This window comes from Empidonax traillii, unplaced genomic scaffold, assembly GCF_003031625.1.
Source record: "Empidonax traillii isolate 1590-97213 ecotype Southwest subspecies unplaced genomic scaffold, ASM303162v1 scaffold353:size574767, whole genome shotgun sequence".
NCBI classification, from domain to species: Eukaryota; Metazoa; Chordata; class Aves; order Passeriformes; family Tyrannidae; genus Empidonax; species Empidonax traillii.
In genome coordinates, this window is record NW_020955546.1 from 323,319 (window position 1) to 348,903 (window position 25,585).

General features: G+C 42.1%; 1 protein-coding gene across 2 annotated transcripts in view; it reads left to right on the forward strand.

Annotated features, from left to right (window-relative positions):
* SPOCK1 (SPARC (osteonectin), cwcv and kazal like domains proteoglycan 1) overlaps positions 1–21,869 on the forward strand; it is a 246,071-nt gene extending 224,202 nt beyond the window's left edge. For both annotated transcript variants that reach the window (XM_027892461.1, XM_027892462.1), the window contains 5 exons: positions 7,174–7,290; positions 13,717–13,938; positions 14,530–14,592; positions 19,560–19,697; positions 20,684–21,869. In XM_027892461.1, the coding sequence (XP_027748262.1) occupies positions 7,174–7,290; positions 13,717–13,938; positions 14,530–14,592; positions 19,560–19,697; positions 20,684–20,874 (731 nt within the window). In that variant the 3' untranslated portion in view covers positions 20,875–21,869. The remainder of the gene's footprint in view (positions 1–7,173; positions 7,291–13,716; positions 13,939–14,529; positions 14,593–19,559; positions 19,698–20,683) is intronic.
* The last annotated feature ends 3,716 nt before the right edge of the window (positions 21,870–25,585 follow it).

The window sequence follows — 25,585 nt, forward strand, 5'->3', positions numbered from 1 at the left end:
AATGCAGCAAGACAAATATATCCATGCAGGATTTTGTCATGGAACGTTGGTGACTATAGGAAGGATTTGAGATGGAAGTTGTGCAGTGATTGAACCAGTAAGGCCTGTTTGGAATGCAGAACCTTTCCTTAGAGTGATAGTAAACAATCCATTCCTTTCTACTTCGTGAAATTATCGGCATAATACCTCACTTCTTATTGTTGGAAGAAGTTGCCTGAGGCCTCAATGAGAAGAGCAAATGAGAGCATTACTCCTTCCAGCCACGAGCAGTGAAATAATTGTGAAGGTAATTATCCCCGGAGTCGCATCACCAAAATATCACCTATAAAACACTGGGGAGTCATCTACAAGTCGTACAGAGGTGTGTGTCTGTTTATCTGCATCTGTGTGTGATTGGAAGTGGAAGGTTAGCTCAGCTTTGAGTTCATCTTGGTGCTTAGTTTCAAATCAGCTCCTGCAGCAGAGCTGTTTTGAATGTTATTTTGCATGACCGGGAGCAGACCCACCCCCCCACTTTAGCCTGAAAGATGCTACAATTTTTTTAACTTAATCCTTAAAGCCTGCTTGGATAATCCACACTCATGTGGACACAGTTACAGAAGGGTGAAAGGAGTTGTTGACTTACCTACAAGAGAGAAAGTGAATGCAGTGACGTTTGTCAGAGGAAGGGTGGTTGAAATTGCTGCATTTTCTTCTTGCGGGGTATATAGAATGTAAAGAATAATATAAATTGTAAAGAATAATATAAAATATAGTACAAAGGATGACTGTTATCTCCTGTCAACCGCCATGCTATGAGACATTTATGTCAAACTTTTTTAAGAATTGTTATTACGTTGTTCTTAAGTACATGTTTTACCATGTAATTTTGTTGTGTTAGTCTTCAAAAAATACAAAAATGAGAGGGTTTTTTTTTCCTTTTTGAATTGCTGAAATAACTTCTGTCCTATTTGTACCTGGAGGAATTGGGCAATGTCATGTAAGTTCGTGCTATATTGCATTTAAATCAAAACTAAATTGTCTTGCCCTCCAGACTCACAGGACAAATGCCTGGCCCACTTGTTACCACAAACATGTGCTACCAGTACATGGTAACATCATCCCAATTAGAACTGGTAACATAATTATACCAACAGCTGGTTTCTGCTTGTGAGCTGAGCACCAAACTATATCCCACTAATGCATCCACTCCCTCTTGTTGCTCAGGGAATACCAAGGCTGAAGTTTCAGCCCTTGGATTGAGATGGGCTCTCTCGCAAAGTTTTCCACTTCTTATTTTCATTATGTGGTCGGTCACCTCAACCACAATCCCTTGGTTCTGCTTCATGGCAGGACATTTGCACCTTTAAGCAGGTGATTCAAAAACTAGTGGCATGTTCCTAAGCTGAATTCTGTCATGGCAGATTTAATTTGGATGGAAAGGACACTAACCTGAATAACTAAATATGTGGGCTTTTTAAAGCTTCTACTCTTTACTTTTTTTGTTGTTTAATTATTATTATTTGCATTTTTATATATGCATTTGCAATTTCCTTTCCTCTAGAGAAAAGTTAAAGCTATCCCAGCTCTCAGGAAGTGTTCACAGGACTCCACTTGGGCATTCAGGGAATAGGGAATCTGGTCCTCAGTCTCTGCCTAAGAGACTATTTAGCCTATTTATATAGCAATAATAAGAATTAAAAAAAAAACCAGTCTGTGGTAATGTAGTTGGTAGCAATTCAGCACTATTTGTAAGAATTATTATTAGAATAATGACAATAGCAGCAAGAAGGCAAGAGACAGATGATAGAGAGACGAGAGGGAAGTCAAATGATATAAAAGCTGTTACACACATACTGTGGATCTGTGTGCATGGTTTGCTTGGTGGGAAATACTGTAATGTATCACTGTAGCTTTTATCTGGACAATATGGACTTCTTGCTTGCCACACAGTGCCAGAACATTCTGGCAGCAAGTGAGACACTAATCCAGTACTGCAGTAATGTACTCCTGAGTTTTGTTTAGAGTTCACTGCAACAGGAGTTACAAGGCTTCTTCTGCTGTTTTGTTGGTGGATGAAGATTTTACAATATTGCTTTGCTAGGCTGGAATAAAAACGGGATGTGACTCAGTATTGATTTAATCTTATACATCTACATGTAAGTTCAGTTTTAGTGTTTGTTTCTATCAGCAAGTACTATTGGAAGTCCCTATCTGAAAGAGTGAAATGAAATATTATCCTGCTAATTTTCACCACCTATGTATATAGTGTCTGTAGAGCTGAAAAAGTCCATAACAGAAGCAGGCCTATAAAAACCTGAGCCTTTAGAGCAAGCTAATGGCTTTCCATTAGGTCAGATTAATGTTTTCTGCTTAGTGAAAATAGGTATTTAGCAAAAGTGCTTCCAGTTTGTTAGGAATAAATAACTGCCGGACCAATTCCCTCACCCTTGGGAATAAATCTACACTTTCAGTGCTCGCTAATAAATCAGATCTGCGGGATAATTCCTCACATCTGCAGGTTCAGATGTGAGGGTGTGGGTTGGATCCAGCGGCCCACAGATCCTCCATGGCTCAGAGAAGGGACAGGTTCTGCCTCTGTTCCTGGTCCTGCTGCCATGGCAGGTGCAGGGCACTGGCTCTGGAATCAGGTGGGAGAGCTGGATATTCTAATCCTGCCTCTCCATCCCTGACTGGAGCAGCAACCATCCCAACCTGCTGCCCACAGGGAAGTCGTGGGTGTCATGGAAGAGCAGTGAGGGATCCAGGAGTTCCTGTTCCACGGGGATCTGGTGCCACGTGGCTGCTAAGGCAGAACTTTTGGTGACATGGATAAAATAGCAAGCAAAAAGCCTTGTGGCTTGTTCTCTTTTTAAAAGGTGTAGGGAATGACCTGAAGGCAGAGTCTCTTATCTTGATAAGACACACACCAAAGTGAAAATGCCTCTTTGCAACATGTTTGCACTATGAAACAGTCTGTGTCATAGCTTTAAAGGGCTGTTGACAGTTGACAGGACAGATTTCGGTTGTTAGAGAGGGACTATGGAGAGGTTCCTCCCTTGGTGATTCTCTTCATCCTGGATTTTTTAATCAGTGCTTCGAGTTCACGTCAATGTCCATATTGTTTGCAACCCCAGTGTTCTCTCCTTATAAATCTTCAAATAGCAAGAGACCCATTATCACTTCCACTCCTCCTACAGCCCTGTTCTTGTCGTCTGAGGAATGTGATTTGAAACTTCTATTAATAGTTAAGAGGTACATTTGCACTGCATCTTTTATGAGGAGTGTTCTTAAAAGTGCTTTAAAACTTATGCCACTGTAAATTTATAGATGAGGGTCTTAGATCTGGGGGTCCTCAGAGCTGTGCTTTCTAATTGTTTGATATGTAACTTAATGGGCCCTACCACCAGAAATAAAACACGAAGTGCTCTGGTTCCTGGAACACAGCTGGAGGCTGGGCCTGATACTGTAGGAAACTTGTGCCTTCTGCATGTCAATCCACTTTTAAATGTCCCAAACAAACAAATTCAGAGTGATTATATCCTGCTGGTAATGTTCAAATAAATTAAATAGAAGGCAGTTCCATTGGGCAGAGAGGCAGGATATTTTTTACCAGGCATAGTGGCATTAAAATGAAATTTAATACAAGAAAATGTAAAATAATGCTCCCTCTATTTTAATGTGCAGGAGGAAGTAAGATTGAGGGCATCAAATGCTCGAATAGAAATTTAACTGAACTTTGCATAAAATTTTTGAAGTCTCGTCCAGAAATTTATTATTCACTCCATATTAACAGCAGAGTTGGTTCCTGTTTGACTCATGAAACAGCATTTATCCTTGTGAAGAAAGACTGCAGTCCTAAGAGAGAACCTCAACATCCTATCCGCTGTGGAATCATCTTTAAGCAGCATACTTAAGGAGTATCTCAGTTATTCACAAAAGAACTATCCAGAGCGCAGAAAACTCCAGTTCTGGGCTCCCTGTCAAGTCGTGCCTCAGACTGAATTCCAAGGGAAATCTGCAGGGTTTGTGGTCAGTGAAAACAGAGGAATAAATCATCCAGGGTCCCCCCTCAGAGACTGCTCTCAGAGGGAGTGGGGGGGGGACAGTCCTTGAGGAAGATGCAGCACAGAGGAGGCTCCAAGCCTGTTCTGGCTCCATCAAAATCAAGGGAATTTTAGGGAATGACAGCAGGATACAGGGGTCCTGTGTCTGAGCAGCTGCAGGGTATAACCCAGCTGATGCAGCTCAGGGATTGCAGCAGTTGGGTAAAGGCAGAGGACTGGTGTAAGCAGGAATGTCCATGGGCATGGAAAATCTCAACAAGGTTAGTTACAGGCACGGAAAAAAATGTAACCATTCATTGCAAGTGGCATTTTACAGATACTGTTGTGTTTGTGTGGTTGGACTGTACAGAGGAGTTGTTTCAAGTCAGATTTGCCACTAATTAATTACTTCTGTTTACCATTAATTAATTGCTTCTGTCCCACCTACACTGTGCGTTCAGTCCTGGTTTCTGTTGCAATTTAAAAGCCCAGATTCCACTTACCTCAGTCAATGCAGTTTACAGCAAATGTCCACTTTGTGGGATTTATTTTAGAGCCCTTATTCTGGCCCTGGGTTAGGGTGCTGAGGCTGGGGGAGGTGGAGCAGGAGCTTCCCTCACACTGTGAGTTTGGGAGCAAATGCCAGATCCATCAGAGCTGGGGGTGGCTGTGGTCTCTAGGATTGGCTTTTGGAAACACCCAAGTCTGAACAAGGAAAGTGGATTTAGAGGGTGTTTTCTTTGTTATTTTCTTTTTCTCTGGGCCTTGATTGCCTGTGAAGCTCAGTGTACCTGTCCACGAGGCATGACAAGGGGTCAGGAAGGCACGGGAATGGATCCTTGTGGTCCACAGTTCCAGCCTGGGCTTCCTAAAGGTGACACAGGCCACAGTAAAAAAGTATCAGGCTTGCACAATAAAATTACATTACTCATTTCTTGGACAAATGAATCCTCTTTATTTTTTTTATTTTTTTTTTCCACCCACCTGACACAATCAGGAGTCAAAGCTGTGTTTGTGTGTGCAGGTTGACTGCAGATGCACTTGGGAAACACTCTGAACACGTGGATAACCTGTCAGGGGCACGAGGTATTGGCTAAACAACACTTGTGCACTTCATTTCTTTTGCAAAACTGATTCTTGAAGGACAAGGCGGAAGGAAAGAAAAGATTCTGCCTGCTTTTAGTTGGGAAAGATGAATTATTATCAGTGCACTCCTCAGGGAACATTTGCGAGACAGGTTATTGAAAAGAAGGCTTTTAGGGTCTCTCGTGGGGCCGCAGTGGCCTGATAATATTTTGACAAAAATTATGCCTGATGAGAACCAGTTGCTGAGAGTTCATTAGGGAATGCAGGAACAGCATCATAAAAGAAGCATCTGCATCACTACTAACATGTATTTAAGTGCCCAGCTCCTGCTGAAATTACCAAATGTACGGTGGAAATTTCTCTATCTTTTTGGATCTAAATTCATAAAATAAGAAATCATTTGTGCCTGTCTAGACCTAGTTCGTTGCTGAATATTTAGCAAGGATAAAATTAGTTTTCTTCGTACCTTCCCCCCCTTCAGACATCTCCTGATGGGGCCTCGTTACAGGCAGGATGATGGAATTTGTTCTGCTATTGCTTCTGCTGTGATTTTTCTCTGATAAAAGACTGTTTGTGAGTAATAGCCGAGGAAAAAAGAGCAATACGAGGTGTTCTATAGGAGAAATGGCATGGTGGGCTCAAAAATCCTATCTTGGCTTTGCTTTTAACTTTCAAAGATGAGAGAGTTTACAATGAGTAAAACATAATATTAATTTTAGTGAGAAAATAAAGTGGTAAAGTTTTTCATTAAGGTAAAAGCCACTTTAGAGTTAGTATTGCATTGTCTTTCATTTATTTTCCATTATTGTTGGGGTTTTTTTCTTTAAGGCCTGATTTTTCCATACCTGCACTCAGTAAAGAGGCACAGTGATCTTCAGGTTTTTATCTTCAGTAGGAAAATTGATCAAATTTTCCCATCATTACAGAAAAAAAAAAAAAAAGGGGGAAATCTTTCTTCTTCTCCCCTCTCAAAGGCTAAAATAGTTTCCACTTAGGAAAAGGCCATAATTTCTATTTTTAGCTTTATTCCTGTCCCAGAATAAAGTGGGAGAACAAACAAAGGCTCAGCACAGCCAGATCTCTGCAAGTTCCTTGCAGGAACTGGAGCTGTGAGTTTAACTTGGGAGAGCTGTGGGGCTCAATTGTTCTTCAATAAGGTGGAAGGAGGAGTATTACAATGTGCAGTGAGATGGAGAAGACATATTGTGCCTGTGAAGGATGTCTGCCTCTACAGCATAAAATCTTCCTCTGGATTCCAAGAAATGCCATTTAAAATGTAGAATGAGTGCGCAGCAGGAATAATAAAATTGCCTGAGCATGTGAATTTTAAGCACCAAACATGATACAGAAACAAGAATATTTTTTCTGGCAGAAACTGGTGACTAATGCAGCTTTCTCCCTTAAAAATATTTGCTTCAGCTGGATGTTAATCTCTTGGCAGAAATTTCTGGTGGAAAAAAAAATAAAAATTAGATATTTCTCAGTAAAAATTTATAAGAAAATAAATGTTTTACCTCGCTAACAAAATGGAATTGACAACCTTCAGAGGTGGCAGAGCCTCACTTGCAGTAGAACTGGAGCAACATGACAATTTTTTCCGTATATAAATAAGTATATATATTTCCTATTACTGTGATAATAGCCTTACACTAAGCCAAACGGGGCTATAAATTACTCCCAGCATCTTGTTCAAGAGTAGCATGTCTAGGCAAGCATGGCCCTCTTCCCCATCTGTTTGACTGACATTTTTCTCTGAAATCCTAAAAGGTGAAAACATTGAAGTTAAACAGTCGCACAGCTCTGATTTCCGACCGGTGGGGAGCTCTGCGTGGCGCTTCTTCCATCACCAATCATGTCAGCTTTGGAGGAAGTACTTGAGTACAACTTATAATTCAGGATGACTTACATTTTCTTTTGAACTTGCATCTTTTTTCTTTCCCTTCAGAGCTCTTAACGAGGAGAACTTTGCAGCCACAAACACGACTTTTCTAATGGACCCTCCGGGGAAAGGTGTTTGGGTTTTTTTCCCTGACTCAGTCTGGTGCTTTGTTCTTCTTTCCAGCTTGCACAGACAAGGAACTGAGGAGCCTGGCTTCAAGGCTAAAGGACTGGTTTGGTGCTCTCCACGAGGATGCCAACCGGGTCATCAAACCCACGAGCTCGGAGACGGCGCAAGGCAGTAAGAAAAGCCCTTTCCTTGTTGAACGTTGAGGGGTGGGGACACTTCCCAACCTGCTCAGCTCTTAGCGCTGCGGTGTCGTGTCAGGCAGGTGCCAGGGAGTCAGCAGGCACTCAGGAGACCTGATCCTGCAAGTAAAAAATTCCATTTTCTGAAGGAGCTGCAGTCCTTCTGTTCCCCCTCTGGCCCAAACTGCTCTGAGAACAGGCAGTTAGAGGCAGAATGGCCTTCACAAGCTAATCAGGAAAATCCCTTTGAAGGCCATGGAGGTGACCTCTATACCAGTGAATGAAACACTGCTCAGGGACTAACATGGCTTAATTTGTGCCTGTACAGTTAAATTCCATGACCCTCCAAGCCAGCATGGCTGCATCCAAATCACTCCTTGGGGTTGGACTGTGGCGTATCCTTGCCCACCAGCTTTATGGCCAAGCATTTTCTGACCCAAGGTCAGCAGGATAAGCCAAAAGTGTGGCAATACAAGTGCAGAGAATTATTTCAGTGTTGGGAGAAACTCACTTAAATTTTACTTTGCAATTTCCTGCTAACAGTTTCTATGAGAGAAAAAAAAATAATTAAAACATCCACACCTGAGCCATGGAAGTGGAAGAGTTAAATGATCTGGAAAACCGTAAATGTGTTGTGTCCCAGGTATTTAATAACACCATCATTACTTCCTTTGATGCCTTTTTTTTTTATTCCCAAGAAAGGAAGAAAGTGAACAGTTTAGAGGACATTTAGTCTCTGTGGGTTAAGCCAACGTGACTGATTTTGATGTCATTTACCCACCAGGGAGGGGAAGGATTCACATCACAGCCTCAAAAGAGGTCATGTTCATCAGAGAGCAGATGCAACTTTATTTTCTGTAAGGACTCATTAATTCTTTTAAACAGTGTGTCCCAAAACACGGAGGCCCTTGGGTTGCAAAGTAGGATGCACAAGTTTTATCTGGGTTTGTGACTCACCTTCCCTGCCCTGATTCTCTGGTATGAGCTGTCTAAAGCTGCACACACGGAATGTGAAGGGTCCAGTCAGCTGCTCCCTTCTCACCCACCCCAGTGCTTGGGTGAGAGCACAGAGGATGAGGGGGCAGCAGAGCAGACCCAGCACATCATTTCCTGCTGGTTCATGTCTCCACTGCTCCTCTTCTTTGTGCTGTCTTGCTCAAAACTATAGCCAAAATCGTTAATGCTGAGTAAATAATCACATCTTAAAAACTGCATGGTGAAACAAGCTGTGTTCTGTGTAAATGATCTCTTTTTCACGTGTCCCTGATTTTCCATAGTATTTACAACAAAGTCAGTGTCTTTAACACCACATGTCCTACTTACTTCTCAAACAGTACTCTGAAAAAAGATATTCCCATGCAGAGGAAGCTGAAACATAGTGCAAAAAGCAACTGGGTGTACATCTAATAATGGCTTCCAGATGTGAATTCGTTTCAGAACCCATGACAAAAAGCTTCAGAGGCTTTAAACTTTGTTTGAAGTCCTGTAGGCCCAGAGTCACATGAAATCTCATTTTATCAGATTCCCAAAAGGATGTTTTTCATGCAAAACCTGAGAGGTCCTCATGAGGACCTTGCCAGAGGCCAAAGTCTCAATACAATCCTAAAGGTGTTGAGTCTTTTTTTTTTTTTTTTCCTCTTTCTGAAGACATTTTGGTAAGAAAAACATCCCTGGTAATTCTGCAGTGTTTGCTCTGATTCACAGAGGAGCTGTTATCTCTTTTTAGTTTAGTTTGATTCCTGGCAGCTTTTATTTGAAAGGCTGCCTTGATGATCTTAAACGCTTGATCTCAACAATGTTCATTTTTAGATTGTTGACTTAGTTTGGCACATTTTCTTATATTTCAGTTCAAAAAAAAAAAGAAACTTTATGAGTTTAGATGCCTAAATCATTTTTGAATGCCACAAAACTTGGTCTTATTTTGCTTTTTGAGGGTTTGCAGCAGGTATTCGTGAATTAATCTGCATGTGCCAAATTCTGCAGCTCCAGTTCTCTCTGGTAGCACTGAAAATACTCGCAGAGTGAGGACAGCAGTGTTTGGCTCCCTCTAACTTTAACTTCAGACATTTGTAAAAATGAAAGACATCTTAAACAGGGCTCGGAATTCAAAGGAAAAGTTCACATATCCAAGATGTAGAAAAGAATTTCTGTGAATCCTGGCAAACAGGACACACACACAGCTCTGCAAACACGCTCTGATGTACGTGCTGCCCTTTGTTTTATTGCTCTGCATGTGCTGCCCTCCTCACCAGATAGATCACTCCATTAACCTGGCTTGGTTATGCCTGTAGAGTCTTAAAAGGCATGAACACCCTCCAAGTGATCCATTCTGGCTGTGCCCCTGTGGCAGCAAAAGGAACAGATGGTGGGACGCGATGCCTGCGATGCCTCGGACACGAGGGCTGTCTGGAGAAGCTGTTCCAGCAGAGATTTCTCTATGCTACATTAATTTTTTAAAAGATGTTAGTGCGAGTGTAAATAAGCATTTTGAGTGTGTTAAGTTCACCCCCAGGTGAAGGAAAGATGCACACTCCTTTTTGTTTTGTTTTTAACTCTCTGGGGAGGAGAGAAGGGATGAGGGCGCTCGTTGTGTTTAAATCTCAAACCTTCATTCAACGAGCTCTCTGATCCCAGCAAAGCACCATGGGCCAGGAACTTCATCTTCTGCAGGTTTTGTACAATTAAAATCTCCTCAAGAAATGATGCAAGAAACTCAGGGACATGCTTTGACATAAGGAAATAATAAAACTAATTAGGTAGCAAGATCAGATTCAAATTGCTCCTGAGCCTTTTGATAATTCATAACATCCCCTTATTGTATCTAGATAGTCTCCTTGGCTAGAGTGGGAGTTGTTTTTCTTTTACTAGAGATCTATGCAATATAAAGGATTTTTTCTGGGGAACATTTCTTCTCTTCCTTCTTTTATTTTAAGTGATGGGGGAAATTAGGTTAATTATTCCCCTGTTAATTTAATTGTAGTATACTTTAATAAAATAAAACTGGCTCATGTGAGTCAACTCTTGAAGGGGGAAAATAATTTTTTCGTGCCAGAAGGTGTGTTTATTTTTAATTAGGATTTTCACTTACAGACTTTTTTTTTTTTTTTAAATTTAATTCCATTTTAATTCAGAGGAGGTGGAGCGTTTTATGTATTAGTGGGATGTGAGACTTTTACATGTAGGTCAGCAGTTTGATTTCCTTCCAGCTCTGTAGTGAGTGAGAGTTGTTAGGATGCTGAAACAGCTGTCAGTGGGGAGGAGACACGTGATGGTCTCAGTGCAGGTCCTTGTGAGCAGGTGTCCAAATGAGAGCAGCCACCACCTCAGCTGACATCAGCTGGCATCTGTGTTGGCAGCCTCTGCCAAGGAGCCAAGAGCAAGAGGGATGTGGAGCCTGCACCGTTCTCCTGCTTCTCACCAAAGGCACTGCAGCACTAAGCTGGTGGACAGAATGATGCAGAGAAGGTCTCACTGAGGTTCCTCTTGTTCTGGGTCTGTTGTGCTGGAAATCCAGCCCCTTAACCAAGCACTGAATTCATTGCAGAGTTACAGTCTATGGTTTATTTCAGCCAGCAAATTGAGGTTTTTTTTAAGTAAGTATATCAAAAGGCTCTACTGAGGAGCTAATTCATTCAGCATCACTTGGCCTCACCAAGCTGATGGGAGCACAGTGACCTCCCAGTGAAGGTAAGTGAGCTCCAAAAACCACTTCCCATCACCTGCACTGGTCATGCAGGGAGTCAGAGCCTGTGCTGGACATTCAGGACACACTTGGCTTTCATTCCTGTTGCTGGGTGCTGAGAGCACCCAGGGTTGTTGGGTTTGGGCTGCAGATGCAATGTTGCAAAAGGTGATTTATGGGCAGTACTTTTTACCAGAAGACAATATGGAGTGGAGGTAGATGCTATTATTCATTTTCAACCACATGTTGAGGAACAATTAAAGAATTAACCTTTCCACTGATAATAACCATCAGGACTTTCATTCACACCTACTATCTCAGTAGTTAAAGACTTCCAGACCACATTGTCTAATAATCCAGCACTGTTTGATAATCCAACCTCTTAATAAACCTGCTGGTGCTGTTTCCCTGTTGGACACACAGGTACAGACTTCCCAGCAGGGTGGAAAACAAGACTCAGAAATAATCTACAGACACTGCCAGGAGCAAGTTCATGGCAGGATCTCCTCCTCCCTGTGTTGATCCTTGCCAGTTAAGAGATGACCTTTAGAGAGCCACCAGGGCTGAGCAACACACACCACTGATTACACAGCAGACCTTGCAGTCACTCATCTTTGCAGCAGTAAGTGCCTCAGCAGGGTGTAAAGGGCATTACCAGGGAGGGCATCTGTGCAGAAAAAGAGCAGACAACAGAACCCAGCTCTTTCTCTCCTGAAAACTTCCAAACTGTGATAGCTGAAGGATGTACTGATCCCACCTGTACTCCACCCTGCAGCTGAATGACCCACCCCTGCCTGTGTGACTGCTTTTAACCTGCCCCGTGGTGGGAAACTTGGCACAGCACACACCCACACAAGGCAGGGCTGCATGTCCTGCTTCTCTTGCTTTATAAAGGCAAAGTCAAGGCATCTTAAATCCATTCACTCAGCAAGAGATTGCACAGCGACCAAATCCTCCTTGCCTTCTTCAGATGACTAAAATAATTGAAGTCAATATTCCTAATTGCTTCAGCAAGGCAAGCAGGCTTCCCCCTACATCTATTCACACAGGGCTTTTTCTTTTTCACTCTGCTCAAATGTGATTAGATAATGTTATAGGAGATAACAGCAGAAAAATGTGATGAAATGTTCAGCATGATTTCTCTCTTCCCTGCCTGAGCTGCCTGGAGCCCTGAGGAAATGGCGTTACCTTCTTCCTCCCTCAGAGAAAACGTCTTATGAATGACACAAACCTTCCCATCAGTTAACCCTTCTGATTGCCCCTCTGTGGCACTGACAACCTTCAGCCACAGCTGCATACAAAAAGTACAGCTTCCAGCATAAAGCCCTGCTCTCCTCTGGATCAATGCTTAAAATAGCAGGTGCGCTGCAGAGCTTGGACAAACTGTCAGAGTGACTCCAGCAGCACCTTGGGCTTCACTTCAACAAAGCAGCACCCTGAAAGGGACACGTACAGCAAATAAAGCTGAGCTTGACCTCTCTCAGTGGAAGGTGCAGCCGAAGGAAAAAGCTCATCAGGCTTCTCCACGTGCCCCAAAGAGTGAGCAGAGCACAGGCAGGTTCTCAGTCACAGCTGGGACAGGGTGAGCACAAAGTGCCCAGGATGTCAGGAACCTTCTGCCTCTGCAGATCTCCAGCCAGTGTATTCATATTCCCCAGTCCTGGTTCAAACCAACATCCTCATTATCAGATTTGTTATCTCTGTATTATAAATATACTTCCTTACACTGTAGATAATGTAAGTTATCCAAGCACTGAAAAAATACCACGACAGAGTAGATTTATAATGAATGCCCTGTCTTGTTTGGGAAAGAGGCAATGCCACTGTTTGTGTGGAGCCTGCAGAACACTGGAATATGTATCTCATGGACACTGTGGGTATCTGTGTGCATGACTTGGGCTTTCTGTGATAATCACTGCTGCTGCTGCTGCAGCCTTTGAAAAATCTGGGCCATTAAAATGAATTACAATGATGGTTTCCAAAGCACTGGAAGAGCAGACTCCTGGATTGCTGCAGAATCCTGGAGGCTGCAGAGGGAGGAGTGGGACTGGTACAGCGTGGGAGAGCACGAGCAGCCCCATGGAGCTCCCAGCTGCAGCACTGTCCTTCCTCGGAGTGGTGGAAGAAAGAGACACTTCGCCCCTTCTCTCCCCCTGTCTCCCCCAGGCAGCTCACAGTCCAGATCAAAGCATTTTGTTGTCTGCCACCCAGACAGGGCTTTGAAGAGTGAAAAGGAAGGATGAGAGGTGGAAGGTGAGAGCACAACAGGAAAGAATTTGATCAGGCAGCTAGAAACGAGTATGGGAAACAGGATTTCAATTGCATTCAGACTCAGTCTAGTTTGAAAATTTGGTGGATGCAACCACTTCTCATTTCAGTTTCCTGGACCCAGGCCAGCCCACTTGGACTGGGGATGGAAAAAAAAAAAAAAAAAAAAGCAAGAATTTTTTGAGTAGAAATAACTTTGAATTACAGAAATGAACTCTGAATCTCAGCCCTCCCCACCCCACAGCTCCTACAGAGAGTCAGCAGTGCTCTAGTTTGTAGCTGTGCTTGGGTTTGAAGCTTTCAGTACACAATCAGGTCAGTCTTAGAATTTTCTTCTGCTTTGGGCAAGTGAGTCTAACAATCAGAGTCCAGCCCAGCAAAATCAGCAAGGCTTCCCCTCAGCAGGGGTTCCTGTGCCGGTGGCCGTGCTGGGGTTCAGCAGAGGGATGTTTGCCTGTCTTCTTACAGGGTTTGACACCAGCATACTGCCAATCTGTAAGGATTCCTTAGGCTGGATGTTCAACAAACTCGACATGAACTACGACCTGCTGCTGGATCCCTCGGAGATCAGTGCCATTTACCTGGATAAGTACGAGCCGTGTGTCAAACCGCTCTTCAACTCCTGCGACTCCTTCAAGGATGGAAAGCTTTCCAACAACGAGTGGTGCTACTGCTTCCAGAAGCCAGGAGGTGAGTTGTGCAGTGCACAAGTACAGAGGGGCAGGTGTTTGGGTCTCCCTGTGTGATGGGCCTGCTCACAGAGATTGGTCAGGGCCAGGCAGGCGTGTTAAAAAGCTCTTTTCCCCATGGGTGGTGTGAAAGGGCATTGAGGGACCATGTTTAGTGTCACAGATGAACTGTGTGAACATCCTTTGATCATTAAAACAAAGCAGTAAGTGCCAGTGCACACAATCTAGAAATAAGCTCTATTGCTGATAGAGAGCTCAAGAACTTGCCCTTTTTATTAATGCAGAAATTAGTCAATTAGCAAGTCATAAATCAGAGAGCTGGCATGTTGTCAGTTTGGTGAAAAGAGAGGTAGAATGGTTTAACAATTAAAATGGCCCCCAAACACTGCTCTCAACTACAGTGTGTTGCCTTTTTTTTTTTTTAATTAGTGGAGCTAATGACATAAATCTGTTTTGTGGTACAGTACCAGCATATGGGCTGCTCTCATTCCCAGGTGTACAGGAGTCTACATTTCATGTCAGCAGTGAAGCCAGTCATTACAGAGCCTGTCCTGTGCCATCTGGAAACTGATTCTTATACATTATATTTTAGGTCTTCCTTGCCAGAATGAAATGAATAGAATTCAAAAGCTAAGTAGAGGGAAGAGTCTGTTGGGTAAGTTCGATTACTTGCTATTCATTTACTCAACTAATTAAAGCTTCTGTGATTATTGTAACTTTATATGCAGTAATGGTTTTTCAATTAGAGACTAATGTTTTGAGTCGAGAATGTGCAGCACTGAGTGCAGGCCTGACACTATGAAATTAAACAAATAATGAGATAGCAACACACAGAACAGGTGTCAGCGTGGCAACAGGGTCAGGACTAATTTACAGCTCTCCAGAAATGCAGAGCCCTCTCTGCACAGAGCTTAATGCTGCCTTCATCACCTCACAGGTCAGAGCAAGCACAGAGGCTGCTTGATACCCAAGCCTGCCATTTTTAGAGGGTGACTGAAGGTGCATAGCCAGTGGGTTCTTGTCTCCTTCTAGTCGTGGTGCAGTGCAGGCATTCTTTGGGGTTCAGTTTTGCTTAATCACTCTCTACAATATTTCAGTAGATTCTGTGTAAATGAAAACAGGAATTCATGTCATCTCATTGTAGGCAGCCCTGTAGGATGCTCCGTGCTGTAAGATGGGATCATGCCTGTCCCTCTTTCCAGTGACTATTGCAAGCCTGACTTGATTCATAACTTAAACTCCTCTGATGGATACCTGAAATTAGGTTAAATGAATCCCCATCTGGCATTTTCCCATTTAATTGCTAAAAAATCAGGTTGTTGAGCTGAGTAAATTTAAGGTGACTAATTCCCTACCCTAAAATGACCCAGTGGTGTGGAGGCTGATGTTTATGTGCTGGTATTTTATTGAAACTTGTGTGGGTTTGTGTGTGCAGGGCCAGGTCACTGAGGTGTACAGGACAGATCACGTTTACCACAAGCCCTGCATTTCACCCTGAGGAGCCTGGCTGATGTCAGACCAGGCTGTCAGGCCCTGCATCAAGAATATGTGTCAGGTTCTGCAGCATCCCCAGCTGCGGCATGGAACGTGCACATCAGCTCTGCTGCTCAGGTGGCTCTCAGAGTCCAGCCTGATGTTTCCAGATGCCCTGCAAAGCTCAGCTTTGCCAAATCCTGCCATTCCCAGGTGCCACTGCCACTGGCCAAGACTCAGGTACCTCACGAGCAATCCCAACCTGGATTCACTGGTTTAAACCAAGAATTAACATTCCCCAAGGCTGCAGGGACTGTGGTTTAGATCCATCATCCTTCCAGAGCAAGTTTAAAAGATTAAGATGTTTCAGAGTTACAGCTCCTGCTGTTCATAGCCGTGGGAGCAAAGAGAGGATTGATCACTCAGGGTATGTGTGCTCCACTCAGTAAATATTTTGCATTTGTGTTCAAGTGGATGTTGTGTCAGAGGGAGTCACGGTGTTCTCTCTCTCATGGGCATCATGATTTTCAAAGCCACCTAAAAGAATAAGAAGCCCAGCTCTTAATAGATAGCTTTGACTACCCCATATTTATTTTGTGCTTTGCTGTTATTTGCTGTGTGCAGTAAATGTCATCTGAGTTGAAACATAAGGGGGTTTGTTCTGGTGTGTGGGAAGAATGATACCCGTGTTGCAGGTAGTGGAACATGCAGGTAGTTGTAGCACGTGTCACTGGGATCTGATCACAATGGCAGGAGTAAAATGACAAAGTAAAAGCAGTAAGAATGGTCCCTTAGCACAAATAACTTCTAGTCAACTGTATTAAAAAAAAAAAAGAAAAAAAAAAAGAAGGATGAAAGTGGCTCAGCTCAACAAATCAAGGTGTCAGGCACAGGTTGTTCCACAAGCTAGAAAATTATAATATTGAGAGGAACTCTTTGCTTCACCTACCTTGAAAGTCTGCCTGCATAATGACACCTGTCTGGGAGCTTTTGATCTGATATCAGAGCTATTTATACAGCAGAAAACATTGTCTCTTCGCTGACTGGAAAATCATGCAAATGGAAAGCAAAGCATACACGTGACTTGTAGCAACAGTAAAGGTGGAAAAGAGAGATTATTTTTTTCAGAGAAACTAATCTTTGATTATTCTCTTTCCTCCTCTGACCCTGACACAGAGAGCACAGCACTCACAGTCTGGGCAGTAGCTTGGAGAAGGTTTCTGTTAACTTGTATCCATTGATAAAAGTGATGACTTTTGATATTGTGTTCTCTCCGTATTTTTCAAAACACAGGACAGTTGCAACAAAGAACTTCAAAGCCATTGCCATTAGATGTGTTGAATTTGGAGGCTTTCAAATAGAGTCTAGCATCCCAGGAGACTGAATTAAAAAGTAAACAGCACTATTCATCTTTCCCTACCAGATTTATCTGGAGTACAATTAACTGCAGAGACTGTACTTTTAGAGCACACGACTGTGCAGCCTGATAGTGCTTCTCCCACATCCCTAAAGTAATAAATTTCTGCTCCTGTCACTATTTTCTCCTGTATCAGCCCTGTGGATTCAGCAAATATAGTAGCTAATGCAAGGAGCTGTGTGCTGGGTAGCACTTATTTCTGTCAGGCTTTTACCTGTGTGCTTCACTATCTTTAGCATATAATTATTCTCTCCATGTTCTCTGAGGAAGGGGAGCATCATATAGATAAGGAAATGATGCAAACAAACAAAAAAAAAAAGTTATATATTTCTGGGTCCATAAGGAGGATACAGATGAAACAGTGCTGTTCAAGTTTGTGTGGAATATAATTAAATATTTGATAGGACAATAACTGCAGATGTTGCCTGATGCCAAACCAAATTATGGGGTGAAATATTCTCAGAAAATGGGCTGTCTGGGTGCCGTGCTCCAGGATAGCAGAGCTTATTTCTGGTGACCGTGGGGTGACTCGTGCCCAGTTTACAGGACGAATCATCACGTTGTGCAGCACTTGCTCCCAGTGACTCCCTGTCCTCTCCAGACTGTCACCTGCACCTGGCAGGTTGGAGAGGACAGGCTGTATCTCCCCTGGGATGGTTGGCAAACACTGTGACATCAGTATGCACAGCTAAATATTTAAAGCTCTGGTGTTACATACGAATTGGCACCAATTTCCCACGCAAGAGGAGAAGTACCTTCTACTCTTCACTGTGACCCAAAGTGTGAATCTATTCCATATACACAGTTATGCTGGCAGAGAGCCTGGGCCGTAATTTATTTTTGAATCCGTGGCTTTTATAGGCAGTGTGGAACATTTTCATACCTTACAAGAAACGCTGAAACTTCTGCAGAAAGGGCTGTTTGGGAGAAGGGAAAGGTTGCGTCGCCCAAGGAAAAGAGAAAGCGTGAGCCAGTTTGAAATGCAGAAGCTGTTCTCTGCTCACCCCATAATGCCACTGAGGCTTTCCCTGTGATCCTTCCCTGCAGCCAGATGTTCATCAGATAGAACAGGGGAGCTCTGGTGACATGGGCACAGCTATGCTGGGTCACACCAGCTCCCAGTCAGCACCTCAGCACTTCTCCCGAGGTTGTGAATAGTCTGATAAACACCTGGAATGCTTATGAGAGAGAAGACACGAGCACAGAGATGATAAAATACCTTTCCTAATCAATATTGAAATAAAGGTTTGAGCACAGAGCATTATCTTAAAAAAAAACTGCAAAGGGAAATACATAAGATCTAATGATTAGAACTATTCTCTTATAAATAGTGAAAATGAGTCTTTGATAGTCTTTGGTATGGTTACATTGGTACATGAACTTAACTGTGGTACCTATAAGCAAACCTTCTGTAAGATCATGCTCTGAAGTTATATAAGAAGCTCCCACTAATGGATGAGAAGTGCTCTCCAAAACTGAGCTGATATACAGAGATTTCTGCAGGTGTTCAAAGGTTTCTGTTCTCACCTTCCAGACCCCCATTAGCAGCACTCAAACACTGCAGAGCAACGAGCCTGGAAATTCAGAGATTCACTTCATATACACACTCTGCGTGTACGAGGCTGACTGACTTCCACTTTTGTGTCTTTTGTATAGGGAATCTCGTGACATTTGGGCAGCATCTTCTCATTCATTTTTTTCTCTGAGAAATGTGGTGGAAGTGGCTCCTTTAACACCTGAACTGACTGAATAGATGCTATACACATGGAACTAGTTAAAAAACTTACTGCATCGCCACTAAATCACTGGTGTCTCTGACAAAGGAGAAAAATCCTTTCTCAAAAATCACTTGCAACAAGAAATTTGGGGACAAGGGTGTGTTTATGCCATGTTTCAAATTGAAGCAATTGACAAAGAAGGGGAAAATGAATGTAGTGACCTCCCGTGGGAATAAAGCTAATTCATCTTGAAGGACAAGAGGGCTTTTCATACTGAAGTACATTTGCTGTATCTGCCAAAAATGGTGGGAACAATAACACAGGTTTCTCCTGAGAGTTTTCCTGTCTGCAGAAGCCAGAATGAACCATACAAGGCTGAACTATACTGGTTTTATTGCGAAACAAATCTCGGGCTTCAAATCCAAAGACTCACTGACTCAAATCCTGTTGTCCCTCTCTGTAAAGCTTGTGCATTATTTCTCCTTTTATACATGGGAACTCTCAGTAAGTCAGAGGATGTGCCTGAGATTAGTATGAATAGCAAGCAGATGGCAGATACCTTCCAGGGATAATTACAGTGTTGTGGAAGGACTTATATGATAAACACTGAAGGAGTGCAAATGGAAGGGAAATGCAGAATTAATGAAGTTGGGGTAATAATCCAGTTGGGAAGAAAAGTTAAAAAGCAGGAGTTGAATCTGAAAAGGCTCTGTGGGAATATTAATCATTCAGGGACAGACTGAACCCGTCTCTAGCACTGTGTTGCCACCCCCCTCCGTGTGCTGTAGGTGCACAAACATCCAGACCCTGTGCCAGGGTGATCAGGCTGTCTGAAAAGAGTTAACCATATATAATTTCTTCCCCCCCACTTTTAGGCAGCAGATAATCACCTGTATTTTCTTGTCAAAATTGCAAAGATCTTCCTGTAAATAAGTGATAAGTCCATGATACCCTCCGCGGCTGTTTGTTCCTGCAGAGACTCGAATTACTGAGCACACCTTATATTTTATTCAGGTGCTTTCATCCCCCGGTGCAATGAAGAAGGTTATTACAAAGCCACTCAGTGCCACGGCAGCACAGGGCAGTGCTGGTGTGTTGATAAGTATGGCAATGAGATAGCTGGCTCCAGAAAGCAAGGGACAGTCAGCTGTGGTGAGTAATGATGTGCTTGCCTCGGACAACGCAGAAATTAGCACTGTTGTAAGCCCTGCCATTGCTGTACCAGCTGGGTGTGATAAGAAAAGTGAAACACGAGTGCCAGGGTTAAAACTGCTCCTGTGTGTTCCCATTCAGGCTACCAGTGGGACCCTTACCGGTCCTCTGGACTGCAGGGGCACAGCAGAAGTTAGCAGGCAATAAGCACTGTTAAGATATTTTTGTTACCAGCCTGGAAAATGTAATTATTGATATTATAACTCAGGGTCTGGGGTCGCTCTGAGTGGTTATTAAATGTATTGTTCCGTGGGCTCTGGAATTCACATTTATTGTGATTCTTTCCAGGCAAGGGGAGGCCTTAAATGTGTAAAGTTGTGCACATTAGCAAACACGCCCCAAAAAATTTCTGGCAGAACAATATCATATAGATAAGTGAAATACTCAATTAGTACCTAAACAAGCGACATTTCACCTGCATTCCCTCAGAGGGCTTCAGTGGTGGTTGTGAGTGCAGCTTTCTCTTCTGAGAAGGAACAGAGGACCTAGAATGTCCAAGATGCCCAGAATCACATCACAGGTGTTAGATTCAGTAGCTTCATTGGCAGAGTGAGGTTTATGCACTCAAATAAAATCAGTTTGTGGCATATTTTTAGCCTGGTTTACACAGCCATGATGGAACTGAAATATTTACAAAGCAGTAATGATTTTCTGGCCTGCATGCATGTGAGCTGGAACTCTCCAGTCATGTCTTGAGGAGGATGCAGAGAGGTTATTTATGCAAGTAAATTTTTCAGAGTAAATTGATACATATTTATCCCAGTTCAGAATGAAAATTGACATTTAAAGGGTGTTGCGTGAAGAGCTGAACCAATGAATTTAAGAAATAACATTGCAGATGACACTGGCTTGCATGACAAGGGAAGTGGAGAACGAGGGATTTGGTATCCTGGGAGGGAATGACCTTTCCTGCTCACTTGTTTCAGAAGAAGAGCAAGAAACCTCAGGGGATTTCGGCAGCGGTGGATCTGTTGTATTGTTGGATGATTTGGAAGAGGAGCCCGAAGCGACAAAAAAGGACAAAGAAGGGAGACTGAAGATTCATGTAAGAGCAGCTAATGAAGATGATGAAGATGAAGATGATGACAAGGATGATGAGATTGGTTATATATGGTAGTGCCCATCATAATGAGGACTCACATTTTGCACAATACTGCAAGTCACGTCATATCTCTGCAATCGTATCTGAGAGTACCCGGCACAAATATCCCCTCTCTACTGAGTTTAATTTTGTATAGTCTGTTTAATTTGGATGACAACTTTTATTTCTTTTTTTCCAGCAAGGACTGTTTGGAATACAGCTTTTGTTCGGTTGGTTTGGGGGATTTTTGTTCTATCCACAGGGGACAATGAGCTTTTGTTTCAAAACCATTTCGTGTCTTAAATCCTCGCTCACACCACTTACAAAACACATCCTGCGAAAGAAGAATCCCGGAAGGGGCTCAAAAAACCAATACAAGGCTTAGAAGCCCTTCTCATGTGAGAGAATCTGTGTCATTAATTGTCACCTGGATCGTATCAGAAACGGCTTTTTCTTTCATGAAGAAGGAAAAGTAGGTGCCTCATTTTCCAGTCCACATTTGTGATGTTCCAGTGAAGTCTCTTCAGACAGTGGCTGCTTGGTATCAGGGGTTTCATCCAGAGAGAGAAACCCCCTGGCAGGATTTCCTCCTTCTTATATTCTCTGAGTCCAACAGGTTTAGTCCAGCTCAGGCTGCAGGCAAAGCTCCCCCAGAGCACAGATCATTTGACAAAGAAACAGGGTCTTGATGTTAAGAGATGCTGAGAACCTGCAGCTATCACTGACCTACAGGCAGGGAACAGGGCCCATCGGCCTTTCAGAGTGCTTTTAAGGAGAGTTTTGTTTGTTTGGAGCATCATGAGCACCTCCACAGCTGCTCCTCAGCTTCTGCCTGAACTCATTTACACTCGGAGTTTCCCCAGTGTCGCACAGGCAGCCTCTGCTTGCAGCTCACACACTGTGGGTCTGCCTGACCCTCATTTAGCAACCCCTCATCCCAAAGTTATAGCGCTGTCAGACACACTAACCATCAGAAGTAATAAGCTTGTCGTTCCTTTAATTTAAGGAGTTAATATTTATTTGGCCTGTTTGAAAAAGCAACTTCAGGGGGTCGTATTTCAAAAGCGCAACTCCTTTGCACTGCACACTTGTAATACCCACTCCTAAAAAAAGAATAGTATTAAAATCCAATCTGTGATTCCCTCGACGTCTCCCATATATTAAAAGGTCTTGTATCACAGCATATTGGCATTAAATTTTTTGCAGTGTCCTTTCCCACGGCAGTTCTCTGACGCTGTGGTGACCTTTTATTACTTTTGCTGTTTTCAGAAGCAGTAAGAGGAACCTCAACCCCACTCTTGCATTAGGATGCAGGTGTAAGTGTTTTAGCAGTGCCTGCGGTTTTGCCAGAGAATTATTTTGCAGAATGAAAAATGTGCTTATTACACCAAAAACTAATTAGATAGATTTTTTTTTTTTTTTTTTTAAATTCTGAGTTAATGGTGGACACAGAGATGGAGACATGGTTGGTTACACAGTCACTTGAAAGCAAGAAAATTCCATGCTGGTTGACAGAGGTCAGTTTTTTAGGGAAATTGGCCCAAGGCCTTTGGTCCACAGCCTTCCCAAAGTCAGTGCCCACCTGGCAGGGCTCTGGGTAGGGCCTCTGCTTCCAGATATGATCAAAAGAGGAACTCCTTTCAGGCACCGTATGCTGCAGGGGCTCAGTTGTTTTCCCCTCTTTCATTTCCATATTTATCTAGATCAGTGGCCTGAGAACAAAATAAAAACCTGCATAATCATTATTAATGCAGAAGGACGTGTAAAACCGGGAGGAATTTGTTGTTCCACGCCCTTGCATCCTCCCAAAAATCTGCCATCAGTCATTCGCAGAAGGCCTGCAATCTGCCCTGCCTCGAAACCCTTTGGTTTTCCTGTAGCTGTAGAAAAACATATTTAAAAACTCATTGTCCATGAGCTGCACAGCACATACACACACATATATACACTCTTCTACTTGCCTTTCATAGCAAATCCTGCTGACTTGCAAGAGGGACAGATAAACCAGCCTTTCTGTTTCCCTAAAGAGTATGATTTTGTGAGCAGCAATTGAACGTTGTCAGAAGGTTTCTTCTCAAATGTCCTGTTTCATTTTCTTTTGCTGTTTTCCTACTTAACCCCTCACTGTCTGTGCTGTGCAGGACCTGCCTGAAGGCACAGAGCTGCCATTTCACCCTGACCCAAACCTGAGCTCCTCAATCAGCAGAGTTAATGCTCATCCTCCTGACTGGCCTCATTTTCCACACTGATCTGTGGGGTTTTTGGGGCAGTCCTTGTCCCCCTTTGCAGCAGTTCCCAATGATTGCAAAGCTTTTTTGCAAAGCCCTTTTGAGATCCACTGGCATCCTCCGGTGGAGGGGGATCTGCAGCCTCTCTATATACATGTGTATATCTCTGTGTGTCTGTGTAAATACATTTATGCACATCTATGTGTGTGCATATCTAAGTGTGTGTGTCCAGTTTGGGAAGATGCAGTGAGAAAATCTTCTATTTCTTTAAAAGAAACCAGCGGTTCTACCAAGAACCAATTCTCTTCCAGATCGAGCCCCTTCCATTCTTCATGGCTTGTAAAAGATTTCATTTGTTTCCAGCTTAATTTAATGCCTTTCTTTTTCTCTTTTCTTTTTTTTTTTGTTTTTTTTTCCTTTTTTTGCAAAGCAGGACTTCCCATCTGAATCAAGTCATCGACCTTCCAAACATTTTCTCATTGTGACAAATGGAATCAGAGCTGTCCCATTCTTTTAGAGACACAAACCAGTTTTTTTAATCTCATTTTCTTTCCACATTAGAGACTATGAGATACTGTTAGGTGTTGCTCTGTGTTTCTTTTAACTACTGTGGTTAAATCAAAATGTTGAGCTCAGATGTCAGCACAGTTGGATTTTTTGGGGTCGTTACTGGCCTTTGCTGTGAACACAAAGAATCCTTTTCATTTTCTTCGCCTTTTTTTTCTTCTTTTTAAGCTATTCTGTGCTATTATTTTAAACCATTCGAAGTGTTTATTTAATATTTATTCTACAGTTTATATTGAAAATGTAAAGTTTATATTTAAAACAACACTGTTTGTTAGTGAATGCTTCTCTTTGCCTCTCCAGCCTAGTCTGTTTTAGTCTCAGTGTACATTTCTGGCATGGGAATATTTTGATATTAGAAGTTTTGTAGCCTTTTTCCCCTCAAGCAGCGACTGCCATAGATCTAAGGTCACCACTTGATCCAGACCACCAGATTGCTCAAGCTTTGCTTCCCACATTTGTTGGCTTTTCCTGCAGTCCCTTTCGTGTGTCATTCGGGTTCCTTTCATCCACAGGCTGCTTTGTACAGTTACTAATACATCAAAAAGCCCTTTCTACAGTAGGTGGGTTTTGGTCTTTTTATACTTTTCTCAATGCTGTTGATTGTCTGTTACTGTTCAATGTGTAGATCTGTAAGGAGAGATCCAAATATTCCGTGTTTCAGTTCGATGTCCCTACTGTAGATGGATGTAGACTATCATAGTAAGTAGAACTGCATAGTAAATTCTGAATGCTTTTTTCCATAAGGAGTTAAGTGGAATGTGAGCATTTTGCTACCTTTGGTTAACTGTAAATGCTTAACTGTAGTCTGGAATAGTTGCATTTTTGTCTGTCTCAATAAATTTTAATTTGTCTGCGACTCCTCGTTGCCCGTCCTGAATTTTATTAAATCAAAAATTTGGGGATCAAAAATACTGCACTATCTTGAGTCAGCATTTAATCACACATTGAAATGGATGGTCCTCTGTATTTGCTTCATAACTTATACCTGTGTTCAATGTCAGCTGCAATCTGTGGAGTTAATGTAAGGTCTCCAGAAACCTCTATTTTAGAAGCAGAAATTAAATCAAACGGGATGGAGTAATGTACCAAAATCAGAACTTTTCAGATTATATTAAAATTGATTTTTAAGGAACTAGCAGGAGCAGAGAGGGAAGCTTTCACTTCTGTTTCCTCCCCAGTCTGCAAGTTTTTGTGTTTTTCTGTCTCTTCTGATGGTATCCAGGGCAATTCCACAAACACAGCCACACTCCACAGTGGACATTATCTACCCAATAAATGAAGGCAAAATTGTATTAAATGCAATTGGTGGGAAACCATCCTCATTTAGAAATACCTGGGCTTATGTCTCTATTATTAAATTAGAGCTCCTCTATTATATTATTAACCAATTTAAACAACCAACATTATTGCAGTGCTAATTACAGAGTTTAAAATGTCATTTCATCACCTTTTCTTTGTATGAGGAATATTAAAAGTACCACATGAAAGCATGAAACCTACTTGCAGACATTTGTGCAATTATTGGAGGCATCTTGCGAGCTTTGTTTGACACTTCCCTTCTATTTACAAATGCATGTGTATACATAATATATGCATTTTTATACATAAAAAATATATATGTGTGTATATATACAATATATAATATATAAAATACATAATATTTATAATATATTATATATTATTTTTATATATATTATATATTGTATATTATTATATATTATATATAATATATACTACAAATTATATATAATATATTATATATATGTGTGATTTTATATATATATACAGTATTTATGTTTATATAGACACACACTGGTGTGATCACCTGCCCTTAGAAGTGTTGGTCATGGACAAAAAGTGTCAAAAAAAAAGGAACCATAAATTCTAATAGTTCTCACATTTTTTGGCCAGTGGATTTCTTTCTCTAAAAGTTGTTCTGTTACTCTTCTTCC